The 22,209-nt window shown below is 32.6% G+C and overlaps 1 protein-coding gene and 2 long non-coding RNA genes across 4 annotated transcripts in view; 2 read left to right on the top strand and 1 right to left on the bottom strand.

Annotated features, from left to right (window-relative positions):
• Positions 1-25: 25 nt before the first annotated feature.
• LOC128888031 (la-related protein 6) lies at positions 26-10,835 on the bottom strand. Its single transcript, XM_054144626.1, has 3 exons — positions 9,470-10,835; positions 5,304-5,637; positions 26-1,470 (listed from the first exon to the last, which is right to left on the bottom strand). The coding sequence occupies exons 1-3, from the start codon at positions 10,232-10,234 to the stop codon at positions 920-922; spliced, it is 1,650 nt and encodes a 549-aa protein (XP_054000601.1). The 5' UTR covers positions 10,235-10,835; the 3' UTR covers positions 26-919.
• On the top strand, positions 5,652-8,232 carry LOC128888122 (uncharacterized). The gene is made up of 3 exons (XR_008460173.1): positions 5,652-5,985; positions 7,330-7,551; positions 7,827-8,232. It is a non-coding gene; the product is annotated as an uncharacterized LOC128888122 (long non-coding RNA).
• Positions 10,836-10,929: 94 nt separating the features above from the next.
• LOC128888124 (uncharacterized) overlaps positions 10,930-22,209 on the top strand; it is a 29,344-nt gene continuing 18,064 nt past the window's right edge. The window contains exons 1-2 of one of the 2 annotated variants that reach the window (XR_008460175.1): positions 10,930-11,070; positions 21,498-21,583. This is a non-coding gene — a long non-coding RNA (uncharacterized LOC128888124). The remainder of the gene's footprint in view (positions 11,071-21,497; positions 21,584-22,209) is intronic. The other variant, XR_008460176.1, reaches the window with a different exon arrangement.

Below are 22,209 nucleotides of genomic sequence, written 5' to 3'. Positions count from 1 at the left end.
CCTGTTTTCTCTTTAACCCCATAACTTTTATAATGTTGAACACTTTTTAAATTTCTAATGCATTTAAGAGAGAAACATTCGTTTTAGAGCACATTATTTGTTTCACACACTATATATTGTTGTGGTAAAAATAAGTTTTGGTTAAACGTATAGTATTGTTACAAAACAATAGTAAAGATCTGTCTGTTTAGTCATCGTCAAGGTGGTAAACCTTTAATCGTCTGAATATACATACTAACCTACTGTCATCGTTTTGGTCGTACGTCGAAAAATTCTACACAAATGCATCGCCATCATTCAACAAAAATTTATCTCATGACGTATTTAACAATTCGTTAAATTAAAATAAAATTTATCCATTGGTTAAAGTAATTATTAAACACAGGCTGTTTCCCTAGGGAACAGGCACGTTTATCACAAATTTCCCATCCCATGTCGAGTAACATGAGAACTATCGAGGTCTACCTATCATAAATACTACAACATCTTTTAAATTAGATAAAAAATAAGAAAATCAATTCCCTTGATAATTCTATTGATAATGTATAATTGTATAATTAGTTCCCTGTTTCAATAACGATCATCAAAGATTGCGTCATACCATACTTAACAATTATATAATTTAACAAAAAAGTTTAAAATACATGGGTCAAATTGATTGCCTATGATACGAGAGTTCTAGTGTTAAATAATTATTTATCATTCTTTGAGTCCTTACGACTTACAGATGTATATACGTTATCTACAAAGTCCGTTCCGAAGAATATTAAAAATGGCCATTTTCGAACAAATATTATCCTTAATAATTTTACGAGTAGTGTAAGTAGATGTCAGATAACGAACTGAAAGCAACAGGTACATCGAACGTCACAACTGTCAATGTCTATCTAAAATGGAAAGTCTCACGAGTAAATGGCATCTAATAAGTGGGTGCCATGTGAGGCGACATCGCGTTCATTTTGGGTGGTCGACCAAATCCACGGGTGCCATCCGGACCAGAAGGCATCCTCGTCACGTTTTCTGGCAAGTGCGTCAACGCGATACCACTGTTGCTCCTGGGTCGACAGAAAGTACCCTGATCAGCCCCGGAGGAACACAATGATAGCCTCCTGGTGCCTGCGTCGAAGCCTGAGTCTCGGCTGCAGGTGGACAACCTCCTCAAGAATGGCCCGTAATCCGCGGATCCGCGACGACTAGGGTGGCAACAGGCACCATTGCACTCGGAACCTGAACTCGAGCAGCAGGAGAAACGTCGATTCTCCTGGTAACAGTAACTCGGTGGAAAGACTGGGTGACAGTAACCGGTCTCGGAACCAGTGGAACAGGCGGAGTAACGTCTGCCGTAGTTTCCTGTTTCCGAACTGGAACCGGAACAGGAAGACAAACGACGTAGAATGAAGCCATTCTCGGAACCGGACACGGAGCACGCTGACAATCGGCGTGATAACCACGCATCTGGCGATGGAGGTCCTACAATAAAATGATTAATATGTAGGTGAGTGTTTACATTTATCATCTCGCAATATATTCGCGAACGTTAACTTTCGCGGATATTTGGGGCTTAACCCTTTGCACTCGAGAGGTAACTCTCAGTCACCATTAAGTTTCACGCAGGCAAATCTACGATACCTAATGTTTCTTTAGGTGTAATTTCTTTGGAGCTCCAAGTGTCAATAAAATGATTGTCGATGAAGCAGGCAAAGGTCACCTTTTCCTCCAATTTCAAATTAAAGATCTCATTTTCGAAGTCATTCTAAGCTCCGTGGCAAAAGAATGCTTCGAAAGCATCTCGAGTTCAAAGTCGAGTGCAAAAGGTTAACCCTTTCTGACTCTCTGTCTCCATTAGGTTTCACGCAGCAAATCTGCGATACCTAATGTTTCTTTAGGTTTAATTTCTTTGAAGCTCTAAATGTCGATAAAATGATTGTCGGCGAGGTAAAGGTGACAACAAAATTATTCTTAAATCTAGATAGCTTAGAATTCATGGCAATAGAATACTAAGAAACATTTCGAGTTGCTGGCAGATACCAGAGAAAAAGATCTCGAGTGCAAAAGGTTAACACTTTGGGACGGGACGAAAGTTTTATTAGGGGTGAATTAGCAAGTCTAAACGACTTTTTGAATATTTGAGTCGAATATTTTCTATTTTAATATTGTACATATCCTTCTATCTTAACCCTGTATACTATTACGTCACCTCGGAGATCAAGATATAGTAGGTGTAGAATGTATTCGTACACCGATCAATTTCCAAAAAACTTTCGTGTTAAATTGTAGTTTATTAACTTCTTTTTTATAATCAATGATGTTTTACATATTCTTGGAAATCTCTACAATAGATGTAGTCCAAACAACAATTACTAGTTTATATAATTTGCAAAATTAACAAGAAAATACGAAAAAGCGACAGAAATATAAAAGTAATAAGCATTTATACGGTTCTTATGACGAACCACTTACAGTAGAATTCGTAACATAAACGCATTAGTTTATTGCTTCGTACGAATTAGAAAACATCAAATTTCCAGTAAAGAAGTCTTAAGAAATGCTCTAATAGAGAAATGGAAGAAGATTCCACCTCGAATAATATCGACATTTAGTTAATTTAATGCAAGAGTTGCAGCAATTATAAAATCAAAAGAAAATCCCATGAAGCATTAATTATTTATAAATCAATGTGAATTTCGTTTCTTTTATGAAGTTTTAAAAATGTAACAATTGTACAAATATTTATTGCTTCTATATTTCTATCGATTTATTATTTTTTCATGTTAATTTCGCGCTTTTTATAAATAACTAATTTTATTTTGTACCTTAATTATTTTAGAGATTTCCAAGAATATGTAGAATATCATTGTTTATAAAAAATAAGTAAATAAATTACAATTTCACATAGTTTTTTTTTGAAAATTGATCAGTGTACGAATATTTTCTACACCCACTATATGTAGACATTAGCAAAATTGTTAGAAGATAGGGACAAGGAGAAGCAAATTTAATTTAACAGAATAGCAGATGCAACATATAACCAAAGCTATAGACATATAGTCACGGTGGTTCTCGGAATACTTAACAAAAATGGAGAAAGGAGACAGCCAAAGGTTGGTAGCAAGTGTGAGGTCCGGAAATATGGAAGTAGCAAAAATAAGTACTGCATGAAAGAAGAGGAAAGGAGGAACGAATTTTCTATAATGAGAAGAGAAACGTTAAAACACATGTTAAGCGACTATCATGTTCTGGTAGAGTGCAAGATAAGAGAAGTGTATGATATATTCGTATTTACAGAAACAAGACGCTTACGAGTAGTGTAGTAGAGGTCAGAATTGGGTTTGAAAATATGAAAAATGTTACGAATGGAATTAAAACAATTTTATGGGACGAACATAGTCATCGTAATTTTTCCCCAAAGTCATTTTTTTCCGAGTTATCAGGGTTAATAACGGTTTTTTTTGTTTTTTTTTTTTTTGTTTTTAAGGATATACCTTTAATCTTTGCATGTAACATGACCTTTAAATGACGTTCAATCTAAAAATGTAGAGTAACTTCAATTATACGAATGCATTTTGTATAATGTATATATACAATTATTTGTTTGTACTCAGAATAACTTCTACGCGTGTAGCAAAAGGAATACATGGTACTGATTGTTCGACAAAACGGACAGACGTGTTCGATACTACATTTTCGAACATTGACTATTATTTTCTGAACTGATCACAAAAGTTGGAAGGGATAGCTAATAAGTTTTTGGTATCGGAATTGCTCGGTTATTCTTACTGTCATTTCCCTAGACCTAGTTGGATAAACAAGGTTTCACTGCAATAATATTATCATTCGTCTGTTTGGAATAATTTTAAACAATTAATGTAAGTGAAATAAAACAAATGAGCCTTACACGTTCAATTTGTTTTACTTCATATTTCTAGATTGGAGGTCATTTAAAGGTCATTTTATGTTACATGGTTAAGATTGTTCCAATATTGGCTACAATATGCAAAGATTAAAAGTACGCAGTACCGTCTAAAAAAAGAAACGCTAATAACCCTGATAACTCGAGAAAAAAAAGGACTTACATTAGAGAAAAAAATATAATGACTATTTTCGTCCCATAAAACCATCTTAATTCCGTTTGTAATTTTTTTCATATATTTAATCCCAATTTTTTAATATTCCAATACATGCACAATAAAATCTTTCGAAAATGAACATTTTCATTTAGGTCTCATAAGGTATGATAGAAGTGATTAACAAAGTGATAATTACTGACATTTGCAATTTGGATTGTTGTATAGATTTCACTTTTCACCTGGATTATCAAACCAAACGAAAAATGAATCATTGCTTTACCAGTCTCGCAATGAGGCATAAATCGTTATTTACTGGATGTAAATAAAGCCAAGTTTCAAGTTTCGATGTTTTCCCCAGTTGTTGCAAATGTCGATTATCGTACTGTTCCTACGCAATCTTTCTGCTGTATTTTCAGTAGTTAGATAAGGTTTTGAATATCGGAAGCTAACGGTTGATAGGACATTGCTTCCTTGATTGCTAAGATCAAAGTCACCATTTCGAAAAAGAAATCTTACACTTTCACAAATTTGATACATGATTACCATACACTTTGCAAATGATTTTAACAGTGTCTGTTGTACTGTCTTTTCACACTCATACAAGATACAATGGCGCTAATGGTTTTTGCTCAAGCTCATTTTAAAATTTAATCTATGAATGAAAAATATCTAATAATTGCTTTCATCGCATGCTGTAGACTTCCAAGACTCTCTTTCAGAGAGATAAACCGAAGTTTCTATAAATACATCATTAAGATGCACAAAAGATGTCTTTTTAAAGTTACATAAAAGTACTTATTACTTTACTTATTACTTATGGGACATTACTTATGGGATGACCTAATATTATAACACTTTGCATCTGAAAAATTATAGTAATTTTATACAATTTCGTGTTATTGCGTTTGACCGAAAACTTGTATTGTTGAAAACCATTCTGGTTTCGTTTTTCACTTTTAAATGTAATGAAACGGAAGTAAATAAATGATTGAAGACGTCAGGCTTTGTGGTTGATTACACTATTCGCTGAGCTACGGGATTGTGTTAGCGTTTGATTACATTGATTGCTGAGCTATGAGATTAGTTTTGCGTTAATAATAAATTAGTTTTGCCTTTCCTGTATTCTAGTAAGTCGGTTTTCAACCACTGTCGTTCAATCTACGATTGAGGACCTGTAAGTTTTTGTAGGGGTTGAAGTGAAGCATGCTCTGTTTCGAGAGTTATTGTCAGTCGTACCTTGAAAGGGATGGCCCGGGTAAGCGTGGTACATTGGGTAACCGTGGTTGGTTAGAACAGGTTTCTTATGTCTGGCTCTTCCATCTTCAGCCTCGGATCCACTGGCGCAACTCGAGGAGTTGTAAGCTTCCTCTTTGGCGAGCCTCGTCACGGCACTTTTCTTCGCCGGTTGCTGTTTCCTCTTCTTGTCGCTGGATTGTTGCAGCTCGAACACCTTGGCATCGCCGAAGGTCATTTGTAAAGCAGTACGAGCGGACGCTGAATCAGTGAACTCGACCATGGCGCACTCGTCGCTCGATGCCAACTCTGGCCTTTTAGCGATTGCTTGTCGCACCTGATAATTTAAAGGTTACATGGTACTTTTAGTTGCGATTACCAGCAGTCGTCTCTTCGTAGTAAACGCAACCATACCGCCACCGCGGTATGTGGCATAGTACGAAGAGCACGACTGAATCGATAACAATACGTTCCACGAAATCAATTTGTTACATCACGTTAGCATATGCAACGGATATGACAACATACATATTTTTTCAAACCAGAGCTGGAAATTTGCGCCTTTTTGATCTACGTTTTGTGATACTTTTACAACCTTTTCGAACATTTTTACGACCCCTAAAAGAAAAGGCCTCGTCTCATATCCAGAAAAGCGTATAGATATTTCATATACAAGTTGGGACAAGTAAGTGTAACAAACTATAACTTCGTTACCAGTAAAAATTTTAGCCAAATCCAAAATGGTAAGAAATTATAATACTTTATTAAACGTGCTTTTTGCTAAATACAAGTGATAAAAATAATAAAGATACTAAAATAATTATTTATTCACATGTGACGGAAGAATTGAGATAAACGTGTCTAAAAATTGAAATGTCACAGCAAGGTAACTAATACGATTAATATCCTTAAGGGGAGAAACCACATTAGAAGGCCAAATATGAAGCGTTTTCGTGATCTTTTTATAAAGAAAAAATTGTACTTAATATTTTTCTAACTTTGAAAGTATCTTAGGTATGTTTAAAGATACATTTGGTAATTTTTGAATGGGAGGCGCGGATACTACACTATTAACATGTTTTCTAATAATATAAACTAAACTGCGACCAAAAAATTTGAAACTTGGAATTTTTGAGATCATTGCAGCTTTTTGCAATAGGAAATATACTTTACACAATGATTTCATACCAGTTTTTAGTTTATATTTAAGGCATTTAAATAAAGGAAATGTATGTAAGGTTGGGAAACGATCGGTCAATTAGCTTTTGACTTATCATTTCCACGGATGTGAGAAATGTAGTTTCGAAAAAAGGCGATATCTCAAAGATTTCTGTATGAAATGAACTGTACAAATTACCAAATGTACCTTAAAACGTACCTTAAATATTCTCAAAGTTAAAAAATCTTTATATAAATTCTTCTCTATAACAAAAAATGTCTTAAAAAACATTTAATATGAAATGATGAAAATTAACATTCATTTTCTTTAATCGCTTGCAGTTCAACTTTTTTGTAACTACTTTTTCCAGACATAATAAAATTATATTAGTTAAAAACAACCTGTTTTCTCTTTAACCCCATAACTTTTATAATGTTGAACACTTTTGGTCAAATTCAAATGTGGTAGATTCGGCATGAAATATATTAGGGGGGCCGAAAAGTAATGTCATTCCTTTTAAATTAAATTCAAACAAAAACTCTTAACAATTTTCTATTTTTAAGCAATTATGAAATCACCCTCGTTATCAATAGCCCTTTGCCACCTAGTGTGCAAAATTTTCAATGCGAGATCAATAAGAATCAATGAGCTGATAAATGATAAATAAGTATTGAGATTCGCAGAAACGACATTAACGATATTTTATAGATTTTTACATCTGTCCACATTCTTGTGCATTTTACTCTATTTCGACTCGTCATAAATGCATAAACATTAACAGTAATCCACGATACAAGTCTTTGTGATGAACGTTCTCCACTACAATAGAAGGTTGAAGGAATTGATTTTTTTTTTCTTCTACTTCAATAGAAGTTTTCCAAAGTGTGCCCTACCTAGAGTCACACGGAAATATAAAGAAAATAATAGAGATATAAATTCTTTACGGAAGGGATGTTCAACTTTAGAGCGCCGCCTGTTTCAACGTCGCTCATCGATCAAAAGCGAGAAACCTTACAACGTGAGAATTTTAACCTTAAAGATGAACTGTATGTATAATACAGAGGGCAACTAACGAGATTACAATATATATTAGTAAGTTAAACGGATGAATTCTGCTTTTAATTTGTAAAAGCTTCTTAAGTTACTGCTTTATCAATTGATTTTTTGATCATTGTTTCTATACATTTTTGTAGATGTAGACGTAAAGTACAACTTTTATTTACGTTTTTCTTGCAATAGATATCTATGTGTCATTGTTCTAGAGGTAATCCACGATAAAAGAGAATCTATATTTTCAACAAGGAATGATTATCTCTGTTCATACCGTATATAATAATGATACTGACAATAATTATTTTGTGTTACAGTAACTACTTTATTTGCATGCAACGTTTCACAATTTTGTAAAATTAGAAGTTCACAAATATCCTTTTTTTAAACCTAATCGATGTTTGCTATGTAATACAAAATTATCGTTAATTTGTTAAAAAGTCAATAACATAGCAAAACACGTAATATCTTGCATACTTGAGCAAAAAAACCGTGTAAATCGAGATTATGGCTGTTTGTGTAAAAAACTATGTAAATTGAAATAAAAGAAATTTGCATAATTTGTTAGCTATTTAATGAAATGTATGTACATATTTCAAGGTAAAATAAAAATATCAAAACAAAAAGTATCAGTCTATTCCCGAAAAAACAAATATACACTTTACAATTTTCATTTTGATACCTAAACATAGGAATTTTCTTTTCACTTGATTTTTTCAAATATCTTTCAACATGGCAAAACCTGTAAACCATGAAGTATGAAGTTTTAACGAATTCCGATTAGAATCTTGATTACGAGAAATAGAAGAATTCCCTTTCATTCGTTTAATATGTTAACACTTTACCGATTGGTAACCTATATTAATTGTTTTATTTCATGAATTATGAAATATTATATACATTCTATATATATTATGTAAATATTATATAAAAATATTAATACAAAAAACGATTCTGATAGATAAGATAAATGTCGTGTGATACTAATGTTATGAAAATAAAAAGTATTATTGAATTTAACTATATACCCAAACGCTACCGGTCAGTAAAGTATTAACAAATGATTGGTATTCAAAAATATATAAAATTTGCTTTAAATATGCGCGCAGCATAAATGCTTGCGTTAGACAATTTCTTATTTTGTACATCCGTTATTTCCAAGAAACGATGCAAATTGACAGATACAGGGGGCGTAGGAAGTATTCGTACACTGATCAATTTCCAAAAATACTATGTAAAATTGTAATTTATTAACTTATTTTTTATAAACAATGGCATTCTACATATTCTCAGAAATCTCTAGAATAGATAGAGTACAAGAAAAATAGCTATTTATGTAAGTTGCGAAATTAACAAGAAAAAAACAATTAATCGATAGAAATGTTGATGCAATAAGTATTCGCACAACTGTTTAATTTTTAAAACTTCATTAAAGCAAAAAAAATTTACATTAATTTACAAGTATGTAATAGTTCCTTCGTGGGATTTTCTTTTGATTTTATAATTATTATAACTTTTCTAAACGTTCAATTAACTAAATAATTAGTTATTCAAAGTGGGATCTTCTTCAATTTTTCTATTAGAGCCATTTTTAAAAGTACTTTACTGGAAATTTGATGTTTTCTAATTCGTACGGAGTAATAAACTAATGTGTTTACGTTACAAACTCTACTGTAAATGGTTCATCATAAGAATCGTACAAATACTTATTGCTTCTATACTCTTAACCACTTTTCGCATTTTTTTTTGTTAATTTCACAAATTATAGTAACTAGTAAACGTTGGTTGGACTACATCTATCTTAGACATTTCCGAGAAAATGTAAAATATCATTGATTATAAAAAAAGAACTTAAGAAACCTACAATTTCACACAAAAACTTTTTGAAAAATTGATCGGTGTGCGAATACATTCTACACCCACTGTAGATGTGTTAAAAATTGAAGCAAAGGATAATTACCTCAGCTGGTGCAGGATGGCCAGGTCGAAGCACTCTGATAAGAGCGATCTCCCCGCACGGTCGAAAAATCTCCGCCACAGATTCGACCGACAATTTCTCAATGGGAAGTCTCGCAGCCAGAATCGTTCTAGAAGGAGTGGTCTGGTCGAAAGGTGGCAGGGGATCGAGCCTACGTAATTTGGTACCCTGAGGGTTCACTTGTAATTTCTTCGATTTCGTTAATGCAGCGCCAACCACCCTCCAGTCCCTGCTGAGGTGTTTCACCCTCTTGAAGCTCGAGATCAGTTTCAAAGATACGTATCCTTCCTTGTTCCTCTTCACGTGTTTCAATAAGAATGCATCCTTAACGATATTTTCGTCGGAGAAGTAGAATTCGACTTGATCACATATTTTCTCAGCTAATTCGTCATTCGGAGGAACAAAGTCGTTGGACTGGTCGATCGTGGTCACTTCGGTCGGTGTTTCTTGATTCTCATCTTTCGTCGCGTTGTAACCGGTATCCTCCATCGAGTCTGCTCCCGAATCTGGATCAGAACTTTTCTGCCCTTTCGTTCCGTTCTTCGATTTCTTTTCATTATCGGAGCTTCCACTGTCCGACATGTCAGCTTCCTCCCCTTTCGAGCCTCTTCGGTCGAAGGAGAGGCTCACGTCGCTATCAACGGAAGAAATACTATCTCTCGTGTCAGACTTCTTCATAGGTGGCGGCGAAAAGATCAAACTCCCTACTTTGTCCCTCGATTCTTGTTGAACATCCCCCTCGTCCATCTTTATGCGATCTGATTCTCACGGAAGATAACAAATGTACAAACGTCCCTCGATCCTTTATCGAAAACACGAAGATCTCTCGTACGTGGGTATTCTGGATCAATCCATTCGAAACGCGATGCCTCTTCTAAGAAACACTGTCAAACCTTTCGATTCTTCTATCTCCAACCGAATAATCAAACGAGCATCTCGTTTACTGCGTCAGGAAGCGTGCTACCCGAATGTTAGTCTTTAATCCATTGTCGATCGAAGATTAGTTTCGTTTCGAATAAATGGTCTATGCATAGTCTCGTGTATGCTCGCTTGATCCCAGAAAAAAGGTCGGTTGTCAGCTGGACGATCTCTTCTTTCCTGTCACGGGTCTTGCACGTTTGACGGCACCGAAACGAATCTGCGAAGACAGGGCAGGTAGGTCTGTTAAGTGAACCGATGTCACACCAACGATCTTCGGGGTGGGGAATTGCGGAGGACGAATGATCCTAAAGAGGGGGGAGTATTGGCAGGGTAAAGGCAATTGGCAAAAGGGGGGAAGCAAGAAGAGGCTAAAAGAGCCGATCTTCCCGCTCTCGATGGGAGTGCGTGCCCGTTTGCCTCGGAAGGGGGAGGAAAGTGGGGGACTTGCGCGATTCGTGACAGTTCGGGGAAGAGTGGCCTTTCCAAAGACGCGTCCACCTCTTTAAATACTTTCGCTCGCGGGTCGCGCATGCGTGATTACGTATCTCGCGACAAACCTACCCTGAGGTCGTGACCTTCCTAAATACCGGTCAAAAGTGAGACGCAACGGGAAGATAGGAATCGTTCGAAGGGCACTTGGTCAGAGCCTTGAGAAAGTAAAGGTGCGTAGGCATACGAGAAGGGCTGACGATGGGCGTCTCGGTATTCTGGATCGAATGTCGCCGATTCCATCGACTGGAATCTTTCGTGCAAACTGAATTTTAACGTTTTTGATACGCTTAAGAGGGCACCCTGAATTAGGAGGTCTAAAAAAAACGGTTTTTCGTGAATTTTTTCGAAATGAAAATGAAAATTTCTTTTGTTTTTTTTTGTGTCAAACCAAAATTACGACCTGCATCTTTCCCCCCGATAGGAGGTTTTAATTGTGAGGTGCTCTACAAATCCGCGTCGCAGTCGACTCAATTGAATATTTCTTGTTGGAAAAAGTTGTACAGACTACTCAAATATGTATGAAAATAGGATAAAAAGTTTGATAGAATTAATTATTTTTTTCCATCCCAAAAAATTCACGAAAATCCGCTTTTTTTAGATCTCCTAATTCAGCATACCCCCTTAACACCCTGTTTGTGTAGTACTGTTTTTCCCGACGTTTTCATAATAACTGATGAATAGACTGCGGATCTTTATGCAAATGCATATTTTTATACAGGGTGTCTACGTATAAGTTCGGACATACGCAGAGTGTGAATTCTACAACAAATTTCCAACAAAAAATTACTCTTGGACATTTTCTTTGTGTCACATTATTTTCGAGTATTTTCACTTTTAATATTTTTTCTGTCTTGTCGGCTTGACACTCTTTAAACGGCCATAACTCCACCAAATTACAGTGCAAACTTAAAATTAAGTATACCATTCGAAAGAGCGTTAAATTTCTCATCTCCATGATATAAAACCAACATTTATTACGTAGATTTAACAAGTGAAAAATTAAGTCAAGCTTTACGTTGTGAAAATTTTTAAAAATTTGACTTTTTCTGTATTCGTTTTTCGGTTTCAAAGACATAGTTGTTTGGCGGGCACACTTCGGGAAAAACTTCCTCGAAGTCTCAGCTTTTGAATGGTATTGTCAAAAAAAATTGTACGGTGGTATTGGGTTGTCCGGAAAGTTCATGCCTATCTTTAAAAAAAATTCAAAGCTGGTTTCTTAACTTCCTTTTTTATAGTCAATGATATTTTACATATTCTCGGAAGTCTCTAAGATAGATAGAGTCCTAACAACATTTACTAGTTAATATAATTTGTGAAATTAACAAAAATATGCGAAAAGTGGGTAAAAGTATAGAAGCAATAAGTATTTGTACGATTCTTATGATGAACCATTTACAGCGGAGTTTGTAACGTAAACACATTAGTTTATTGCTTCTTACAAATTAAAAAACATCAAATTTCCAGTAAAGTACTTTTAAAAAAGGCTCTAATAAAAGAATGGAAGAAGATGTCACTTCGAATAACTAATAATTTAGTTAATTTAATGCTTAGAAGAGTTCAATAATTATAAAATAAAAAGGAAATCCCACGAAAGAAGTATTAAATACTTATAAATTAATAAAATGTTTTTTTTTTTAACGAAGTGTCAAGAGTTAAACAGTCATGCGAATACCATTCAAAAGCTGAGACTTCGAGGAAATTTTTCCCGAAGAGTGCCCGCCAAACAACTATGTCTTTGAACCCGAGAAACGAATACAGAAAAGGTCAAATTTTTAAAAATTTTCACAATGTAAAGTTTGACCTAATTTTTCACTACAATTTAGTGTAGTTATGGCCTTTTGAAGAGTGTCAAGTCGAAAACGCAGAAAACATATTAAAAGTGAAAATACTCGAGAATAAGGCGACACAAAGAAAATGTCTAAGAGTAATTTTTTGTTGGAAATTTGTTGTAGAATTGACACCCTGCGTATGTCCGAACTCATACGTAGACACCCTGTAGAAAATAGGTAGACGAATGGGACCTGGATAGAAATCTATGTCATGATTAGATGATTCCAAAAATATATGTTTTATTTTGCATATTTTGCATATAGTATATGTTGCATATTTTTCGTATAAATGCATATCCGATTGTTTAATGGTCTGCCAGAATAAATAAGATAGATCGACATCGTGTTGTAATTTCGATTTGGTAAGTACTGTATTGACATACAGTGAGAGACAAAACAAAGTCGATGATATGATGTGTAAACAGACTCTCCATTAATCTCCATTTTCCAAGTTAATCAGTAAAATTTAACATTTATTCAGAACCATTTCCAAATGTTACCTGAGGCCATAAAGAAATTGGTAACAATAGGATTACCTCTAACAGAATCTATAGATTTGGTAACTAGTTACAGAAAATTAAAAAATTATACCCGGTGATTATGGAGAAAAAGTTATAGATATAATGGAATCAGTATTAAAACGAAACGTACACTTTAATATATTATTCAAAATAAGCAAGATTTTAAAGGGTGAACACGTTGAAGAACTACGAGAGGTTCTGGCATATCATTGGAGTAAATTTAAATATGCCCCTAGAACATCATGTGATGTAGAACTCTCTTTTTCGGCGTATAAATTAATTTTAACAGATAAGAGGTATAAATTTGCAATCGAAAATATTGAAAAATCTATTGTTGTATATTGTAATTTGAATTATAATAAATGAAACAATAAAAAATAGTTATTAAATAATTATGTAGTAATAATAAGTAGTTATTATATAATTATTTTAAAGATCCATACATATATTTCCTATACTTATATTTAGCATATACATTGCATACATCTTCCATATATTTTGCATATATTTTGCATATTTCGATATATTATAAATGCATAAAGATCTGCAGTCTACTAATGAAAAATAACGCAGAATTTATACTTATAAATTTGAATAATAACATTTAATAAATGTTTTTTAATCGTAGTAGCATCACTCTAATCAAAATTAAGTCCAGTATATTTGTGTGTTAAACGAACTAATTTTTTTTTAATTATTTTTCTGTCTCAGTACATACATATACATATGTATATAGGAGGGTAGAGTCTCTCTTTCCTCTAGATTCAACAGATGAATAAGATTCTGGTGGATTAATTGGATTATTTAATCGCAACTATATAAGAGTTTGTATAAAATTTAATATTCAAACAACGGTTCAATTTTATGACTTTTTTAATTGTACTATAAATTAGCTTTTAAAGTCTTTCCACGCTACTAGAAAGCACAGTTCACAAGAAGATAAGCACGAAGACTTTTGCTTTAAAATATAATGGAACCTTTAAAACCAGAAAGAACAATTCTCATACTGCTTTTCTATCAGTATTTTCTATACTAGAGGAAGTTGAGATAAATTTTGAAAATACCAATCTTCATATACTATCTCCTGTATAATACTTTACATCGATTACTTTTTTCCAAATGTTTATCCCGATAATTATTTACAATTAATTTTTGATCATATTTTCTTTCAACTTATCCATCGAGATTCCATTACTGTAAACTGATTTTTATAAGTAATTAATAGTTCGAATGACGAAAAAATTCTTGAATTCAGGCTTTCTTTTAGTGTCCATCTATGCGAGATCCATTAAGTAAACGTCGAACAGCTGTGTACTCAAGCAAGACTTTATTGCGTTTGAGAAAAAAGTAAAATATGGCTTTTCATTCAAGGCTGTATTGTTTCGCATAGAAGTAAGGTCTCAGCTGTGAAAAAAAATTATTGTTTTTTATTCAAGGCCGCCGGGTGCTCCATAGGTAATGTAATAACATGTAATGATTCCACTTAACATTCGCGTTTTTTCATCTAGACCGTGTAAAACAAATATATTCTTTTAATACATATTTACAAAAATTTATTGAAAAAATGAAAGACAAAGTAGAATATAACCTTGGAAGTTAAAATATTATCTTTTAAAATTTTTTAACTAAATTGAAAATGAAAAAAAGAATCGATAGCATTAATTGTTTGTATTTTGATAAATGAATATTTAAAAAGACGAACTAACAATCAGCAGTCACTACCCGATTGATAGAGGACATTAATGGTTAAACTAAAACAATTTCTTATTTGTTCGTTTCTTGTTTTTTTATTGACGATAATTAAATTCTTTAGAAAGTATATAGTTTCATATTAGTACATACCTAACTTATCTACTTGAGAGTACGTGGTCAGAGCAAGATAATTGTCAGTCAATTTTTCTTATTCTCTTACATATACAATATATTTAAGGGCATGTCAGTCTAGATGGTCAAAATCAATGTCATTTTTCAGAATTTTTATTTCTGAGAGTATTTATTTCTTTGAAATGGGGATGCACGCACTATAAAGTACATACATTAAGATATGTCTTAATAACTTGTTTTTTGTTTTTAATTAAATAATCTTAAAATTTAGCGAGAGGCAGCCATTACCGTAGAGCGGGTCGTCAAAAACATGCTTGGCGCTGAGCAATATATTTTTGATTCGGGTTCTCCTAAAACAAAAAACGATCTCTGATGGAATCTCATATATTTTTATCCATAATGTTACAGCATTCGTTTAGATAAATTCATCGACCTTACATGATCATAAACCACGCAAATAATATGTCATAAAGACTTGCTTCCATTTTAGTACCGTATCTCCATCATTCTTCCAAATTTTGATTCGAAATTTTTTGAAAAATATTCCCAAAACTTTAAACTTTTAGAATATACAATAAAAAAAGAAAGCGATTTTTTTGTCCTATCTATACTGACATGCACCCTTAAGGCATCGGAAAGAAAGAGAACAACCATAACCATTCGTGGATGTATAATTAACCATGAAGAGGAAGGTTGAACGAACTTCGTTAATGGAAATCACTCACCATAGAAAACACTGTCTGCTCCGATAATACGTGCGTGGTGGCGTGAGAGTAGCAAAGATGATCGACTCCAAGGAAATAAAAATGATTTTCGTTCGAGATTTATGTATCGCGGTGGAGAAATGGAAAAGAGAAAAGACGCGATGCTAGATTAACGACGCGTACTGCTCGGCTACTTGGGCCAAGTCTGCGTCTCTCACGGAAGCTGAGACGTCGAGACGGCTGCTACAGGAAGGAAGGACTTCTTTATGGTGGTGGTGAACCTCAGCAACCTCGAAAAGACCCGCCGGGCTTATTCACAAACGTTTCGCATTGCATCCGGACGCTGCCAGCATAATAAGATATAGGTCAAGTGCGGCTGGTACCATGTATGGCCATACCTGTAGTGGGGAAGGACGAAGATATACGCAAGTTATCGTTGTCGAATCGAAAGGGTTCATTCTCTATCCTCGTCTTCCCTTCTCTCCGTCTATTTCGAACACCACCTGTTGGCTCAATCTCAGCTGGACTAAATTTTTTGCCAATCATTTCTCCGTGTATTTTATTTCTCACATCTTCTATTTCTATTTCTACTTACGTTTAGCAAATATCACCGACATTATTCGTATTTTACTGAAATATATAACTATGTGTAATTTTTTTATGGATGGCCAAAGAAATATTTTATTTTATTAACTTGTCCACGGACATTTTTATTTCTTATTTATTTATTGGTTTTAAACCGAATATGGTTTATATAGCATATACGTTACATGAACATATTAACATATTGCTTAACATCTTAATGCGCTTTTTTTACATAGATTAACTTGAAACATTTTAGTATATCATTATAATTATTATAATTTCATATTAGTACTTATTGTAATTTCATATTATAATTTCATTTCATTTCATTAAAATAATGCACAGACACTTGTTCGACGTGTAAATTAAATTATGTTTAACGTCCCATGTTTGGAAGTAACAAGTGTTTGGAAGTGGCGAATTTGTATTCCTCTTTTAATGGTTTGCAATTTTATTTGGGATAGTGTAATATGGAACTTTCCAGAACAGTATTCTTTTTAGCCTTTCAAAGTGACTGAAGTAGCAGAAACGTCAATGTTTCGCCCTATACGGTTTTGTGACTTCTTTGGGACAACATTTAATGTTGTACGATAAAGACTCACGTTAATGACCGAATTATCAAATGATTAATCATGGCATTTGAAATTAATGGCAAGTAACAAATTAATGCCTAGTAAATGTAATGATAATCATTTTACAAACGGTTCAACAAACAAGTTCAAAATATTAAACTTTTCTTTTTGTAAGAATAACGTGATAACCATTACCACGAAGTCCAATAATTGTATTTTGCCACATTTTACATCAATATTTAGAGAGGTTACAGAGATTACAATGAGTTTTCATAATAGAATTAATAGCTAGACAATGTTTAGAATTGAAGGAACTTTGTAAAAAAACAGGAAATATGAGAAGTCAATTTAAAATAGTACTTCAGTATTTCATTTGGCATTAAAAGAAATATCAATTTATTTGAAACAATAGTAATTTTGTATATTGAAACCATTTCGTTATCTTTTTCGCTTTGAATAATTATTTTAAACCGTTTCATAAAAAAATAACAATTAAAATAATTGTAAATAATATTTTATTGTATATTAAACTTATTAGATATTGATTGTTTTTAAACATACAAAAGAGTCTCGTTTATTCTATACGATGTTCAAATGAGAATAAGACAAATTAAATTTTTTTATATTTACATTAGAATTTAACACTAACATTGAAAATATAAAATATGACTAACTTATTTTTCAGTATTCCAGACACAAATTATTCCTTTTAAAATACTAAGCGTAGAATTGTATTCTCTAAGTGTATTCTTTATAAATATATTAAGTGTACAAATAATCTCTGTGCATTTTCAAGGTAAACGTACCATTTATTTATAAAGAAAAATCACACAAGTTTTAATCTTCCCTAAATCACACATTCAAAGTGAGCACATAAAGTTCTAAAACCAAATTTCAAAGCAATCTGTTTGATTCATTAGTTTGTTGATATTTTAATGTAGCAAAATAGCGGATAAATATTTCTACTTAAACTAGAGTTATAAATAAAAAAAAATAATTTCCCCATGTAACAATTATCGAGCACAATTGTAATCGGTTAGAAGAACAACAATAAGTCGTAATACCCATCAGGGTTGAAACTTACATGTATATAGATTCATTATAATGGAAATCAGGTTGGGAACTTAGAAGGTTGGTAATTTAGCGTAAGAAAATGTCGAGTAAATATTTTTACTCAATTTATTACGAACGATCATATATAAGGACATAGAATTCATTTCTAAATCTAATATAAGCACTTGTCACCTATTTCATATATTTAAAGAAACACCATAAAAAGATTCGTCTTCAAACGTCACCGATGATAAAGGTGTCTCTTTATAATACAGAGCAAAAGCCAAGAAAGTCGGCAGTATTGTGTACACAAAAATTGGATTAACATTTACGTAAAAGTATTTGGTGGATCAGCGCATAACCCTCTTATGTATATGGCTTCGTATATTGCGCAAGTTGTATAGATTACTATAGACTGTCTACAACCAACGCCCTTTCTTTTGTAACGTTATTGACCAGCTTGTATATGATAATGGTTGCGCATTCACTGCCTTTCCTTGTAATTACGAACATGAAGTACATACGTACGACTATCGATATCCAATTTGTGCTCCGCGATACGTTATTACTGGTGATTACTACAATTTTCAGATAACGTTCATTCAGTTTATGGTTTGAACCATCTATACAAAGTATTAAAGAAAATAATTACTGAGTTCTTTGTTTAAAATTTATGATTAGGACTTGAACAAAGAATTGAAGATTACCAAATTGATTATAAACATTGTTAGTGAACATATTAATTTCGTTAGAGTTAGAAACAATTTTAGTTGTGTGTATTGCATTGTCGAATTTGTATTAAGGGGGCACTGCACATTTTTCAAAAATAAAAATCGATTGTTTTTATTTTTTTTTTATTAAAATTTAATCTTTTCCGGATCTATTGATGGTAATTTTTTATAATTTTTCGATAGTTAGAAATGGCAATACAAAATTTATGAAAAAAACCTTTTCTTACTTACTTAGTTCAACAAATAAAATATAAAAGAAAGGGTGAAAAAAACATCAAACTTCATTTTTGTAAATGAATAAATTTACACCATTGATCGAAGTAATTGATTAAGAAATAAAAATCTTTATTCAAAATACAGTCAAGTTTACAGTCTGTTTATACTCAAAAATGTACAAATAAAATTATAGTATGTGACATGCATAACTTATGTTTGAATGGAAGATAACCGTACCTACAATCAATAAGGAATTAATATAAAATTGAACGCTGTGTCAGACTTTCGAAACATTTAATTAAAATAAATTATAATTGTCTTGATCATATTTGTCATAGTATTTGTTTTAAATATGATCGCATATAAATATGTATGTGTGTATTTGTGCTTTTAATGTCAGAAATGTATTTGAATGTTTCTGGTAAATTTCGAGACTGGAAACCTCGAGAAATTGAAAAAATAAAATTCTATATTTAGTTTCATTCGAAATCACTTTGTGAATAGCCTGTATTTAGTGCTCGATATGTGCTTCAAGTATTTGCCTACCTCGAGGCGATATTTCAAAAGGCAACCTTTTAAAAGGCTCGTAACATAAGCAGAATGCAAAAACCCGCCGAGAATAATATTTGTAACGATGAGATATGCATATTACAATGGAAATAGTACAATGTATTTATCATAAAATGTACATTAATCTTTTGGATGGGGACATGTTACTCTTGCACCATAGACCCTTGAATTAATACGCGCGTAGATTTTCTAATATTATTAGAAATTAATGCATTAATAAGCATTACGTAAGTAAACGACAGTTTTACAGTGTTTTATTATCATATTGTACTTAATCGCAGATAACTAGACTACGGATTTTTATGAAAAATAAAATCTTTGCAAATGTACCTACAAAAATTGAACCTAAATAAGAATTTATATTACTTTGAAAATATTATAATATGAACTTTACTTTCAATATTTTTTTATATTATTTATATTATTTTTGTAGTTCCTTGGACATTCACATTTCCTATAAACGCATAAAAATATGAATTCTACAGATAACACTTTATGTATCATTTCATGTGCAATCATTTATATGTAGTTAAAGAATTCCAGTTAACAATTGCTTGATCAAACGTAGGTAAATATGTGTACACATGTAAAAACCTTGATCTTTAAAAATTAAACTAATTCGAATAATTTTCAAATTGAAAAAAGACCAAAAACAGGATTTAGCTTCACAATTAATGTTTAAATTTTATGTGGAATACTTTTATCTCTAAATATGATCCAAAAATCATTCAACTTTTAGAGTCGAAAATTACTAAACTTTATTCATCTATAACATTCAGAGCATAAAAGGAGTACTAGGCTACAGAATTTACAAATTTAGAGTTAGCTTTAGTTGTTTCTGTTTCAGACGCATCTAATTTAGGTTTAATGTTTTTTTTTCTTTTTCTTTTCATGAGTCGTAAATGATGTAAGCAAAAGTTCTTCCTCATGTAAGAATTACAAGAAATAAGTTGTCTATCTATCTATAACGTTGGTTACATGTATCAATTAAAAATAAGCACTATTTAAAAAGGACCTTTACCAACGTTGAAGCGTATTCTAACGAACAAATTCTAACGAACCTAAAATGGTTTCTCAATAATAAAAACATTTAATTCGAAATCAGTGACATACGATACTGTACAAAAGTCTTAATCTAGCATGTTAAATAAATTTATGTTAATGTAATAAATATGATGTAATTTGTCATTGCGTTTCTTATATACTAACATACTATATATGTATATGTACAAGATCAAAATGGATTCTTCTTGCCAAAATCTTCAATCATAAAGCAACGGAATTTGGTCAAGGAACTCATACATTTGAAACAGCTTAATGTTTCTTTCCAAACGTTTCCAATTTAATAACAAAGTTAATGAATGTATACTCATAACTTTTATGCAAAGTTTATTAACACTATGCCGTCCGGTGACACCACTGTTTACCATGCAAAAACAAATCAGTCAGTCCTATCGTCGTCAAATGAAAAAATCTCGATTTGATCTGCGAACGGCATAGTGTTAATAACGACAACTGGAAAATTAATCATTAGCAGTTTCTCTAATAATAGTTATGTCGAATTAACGTTTTACTCGATAGCTTTGTAAAGACACACGAGAAGGAAGAAATAAGTATTAGGTTGTCCCAAAAGTTTCTTCCATTTCATTAACAAGTAATACATACACAATATCTTATGTGTAATGTTACATTATTAAATTGCGTACGGTTCATTTTGCTCCATTACTGTTACAACATTAACATCTAAGAAATTAGGTTGTTTACTTATATAAACACTGCTACACGAAACAACTGAGTGCAAGTCACGAAAGAAACTTTCGGGACAACCTAATATAAACTTTTTTAGGTGATCCAAGTGTAGAAGTGAGTGAGTAGCTATCGAGATTTCGAATTAATCTCTTAGAAGGTTGAATATTACTCATAAGTTCCACCACGGCACACCGATGAACGACAAGCGAAAGTGAAACAATGTTTGTTACCTATTTCGAGCAGTCGGAGCTGGACATACGTGCCCTGGAGCGTTCGCCAAACGTTCTATCGCCTGAAGCGGATATTGGCAATGAGCTGTATGAATAAAGGTATTCATATATCGTTTCTGTATGTATGTATACATTATCTAATGATGTAGAAACGGTTTCCAATTCTACGTTCCTCGATTGGAAATTCCGTTCTCGATGGTTTTATCTCCTGATCAATTGTTCAAGTTTAGACTAATATCTGTCGAGTGAAAGTGTACAAACCTTCTCAAATTGCATTTAAAATGTAAGGAAGAAACGAAATATGTTGCGTAAAAATAACATATCAGTCTTTTATTTTCCTGAACGTTATTTAAGAGTAAGTAAAATGAAAACTTATTTAAAGTAACAGACATCTGAAGGAAACTTTGAACTACAAATGTTATTAACGCAACGAGTCAATTTTGCTTCGCTTATGTGAAACACGTATTCAATAGGGAAGGAAAGAACGCACTACTTCTTGAAGGGCGGGAGTGCCATTAGAAGCACAAAAATTAACTGTCTTGTAGGATTTTTTGTATACGAAAGAATGTTTTTAATTTATTTACCTTTTGGTTCAACTTTGAGAATAGTTCACGTATATTGTAAATGCATTTGGTAATTTTGTTGTCTCTCTCTCTCTCTCTCTCTCTCTCTCTCTCTCTCTCTCTCTCTCTCTCTCTCTCTCTCTCTCTCTCTCTCTCTCTCTC

This window comes from Hylaeus anthracinus, unplaced genomic scaffold (genome assembly GCF_026225885.1).
Source record: "Hylaeus anthracinus isolate JK02 unplaced genomic scaffold, UHH_iyHylAnth1.0_haploid 11989, whole genome shotgun sequence".
Taxonomy (NCBI): Eukaryota; Metazoa; Arthropoda; class Insecta; order Hymenoptera; family Colletidae; genus Hylaeus; species Hylaeus anthracinus.
Note: the sequence above shows the minus strand (reverse complement) of the source record. Positions and strands in the feature narration are given on the sequence as shown.

Coding starts and splice junctions, on each gene's coding strand:
- LOC128888031 (XM_054144626.1), bottom strand. CDS start 10,234: ATGGACGAGGGGGATGTTCAACAAGAATCGAGGGACAAAGTAGGGAGT. Junction 5,638..9,469: donor GCCATCCTGCACCAGCTGAG/GTAATTATCCTT, acceptor TTAAATTATCAG/GTGCGACAAGCAATCGCTAA. Junction 1,471..5,303: donor CCCGGGCCATCCCTTTCAAG/GTACGACTGACA, acceptor ATTTTATTGTAG/GACCTCCATCGCCAGATGCG.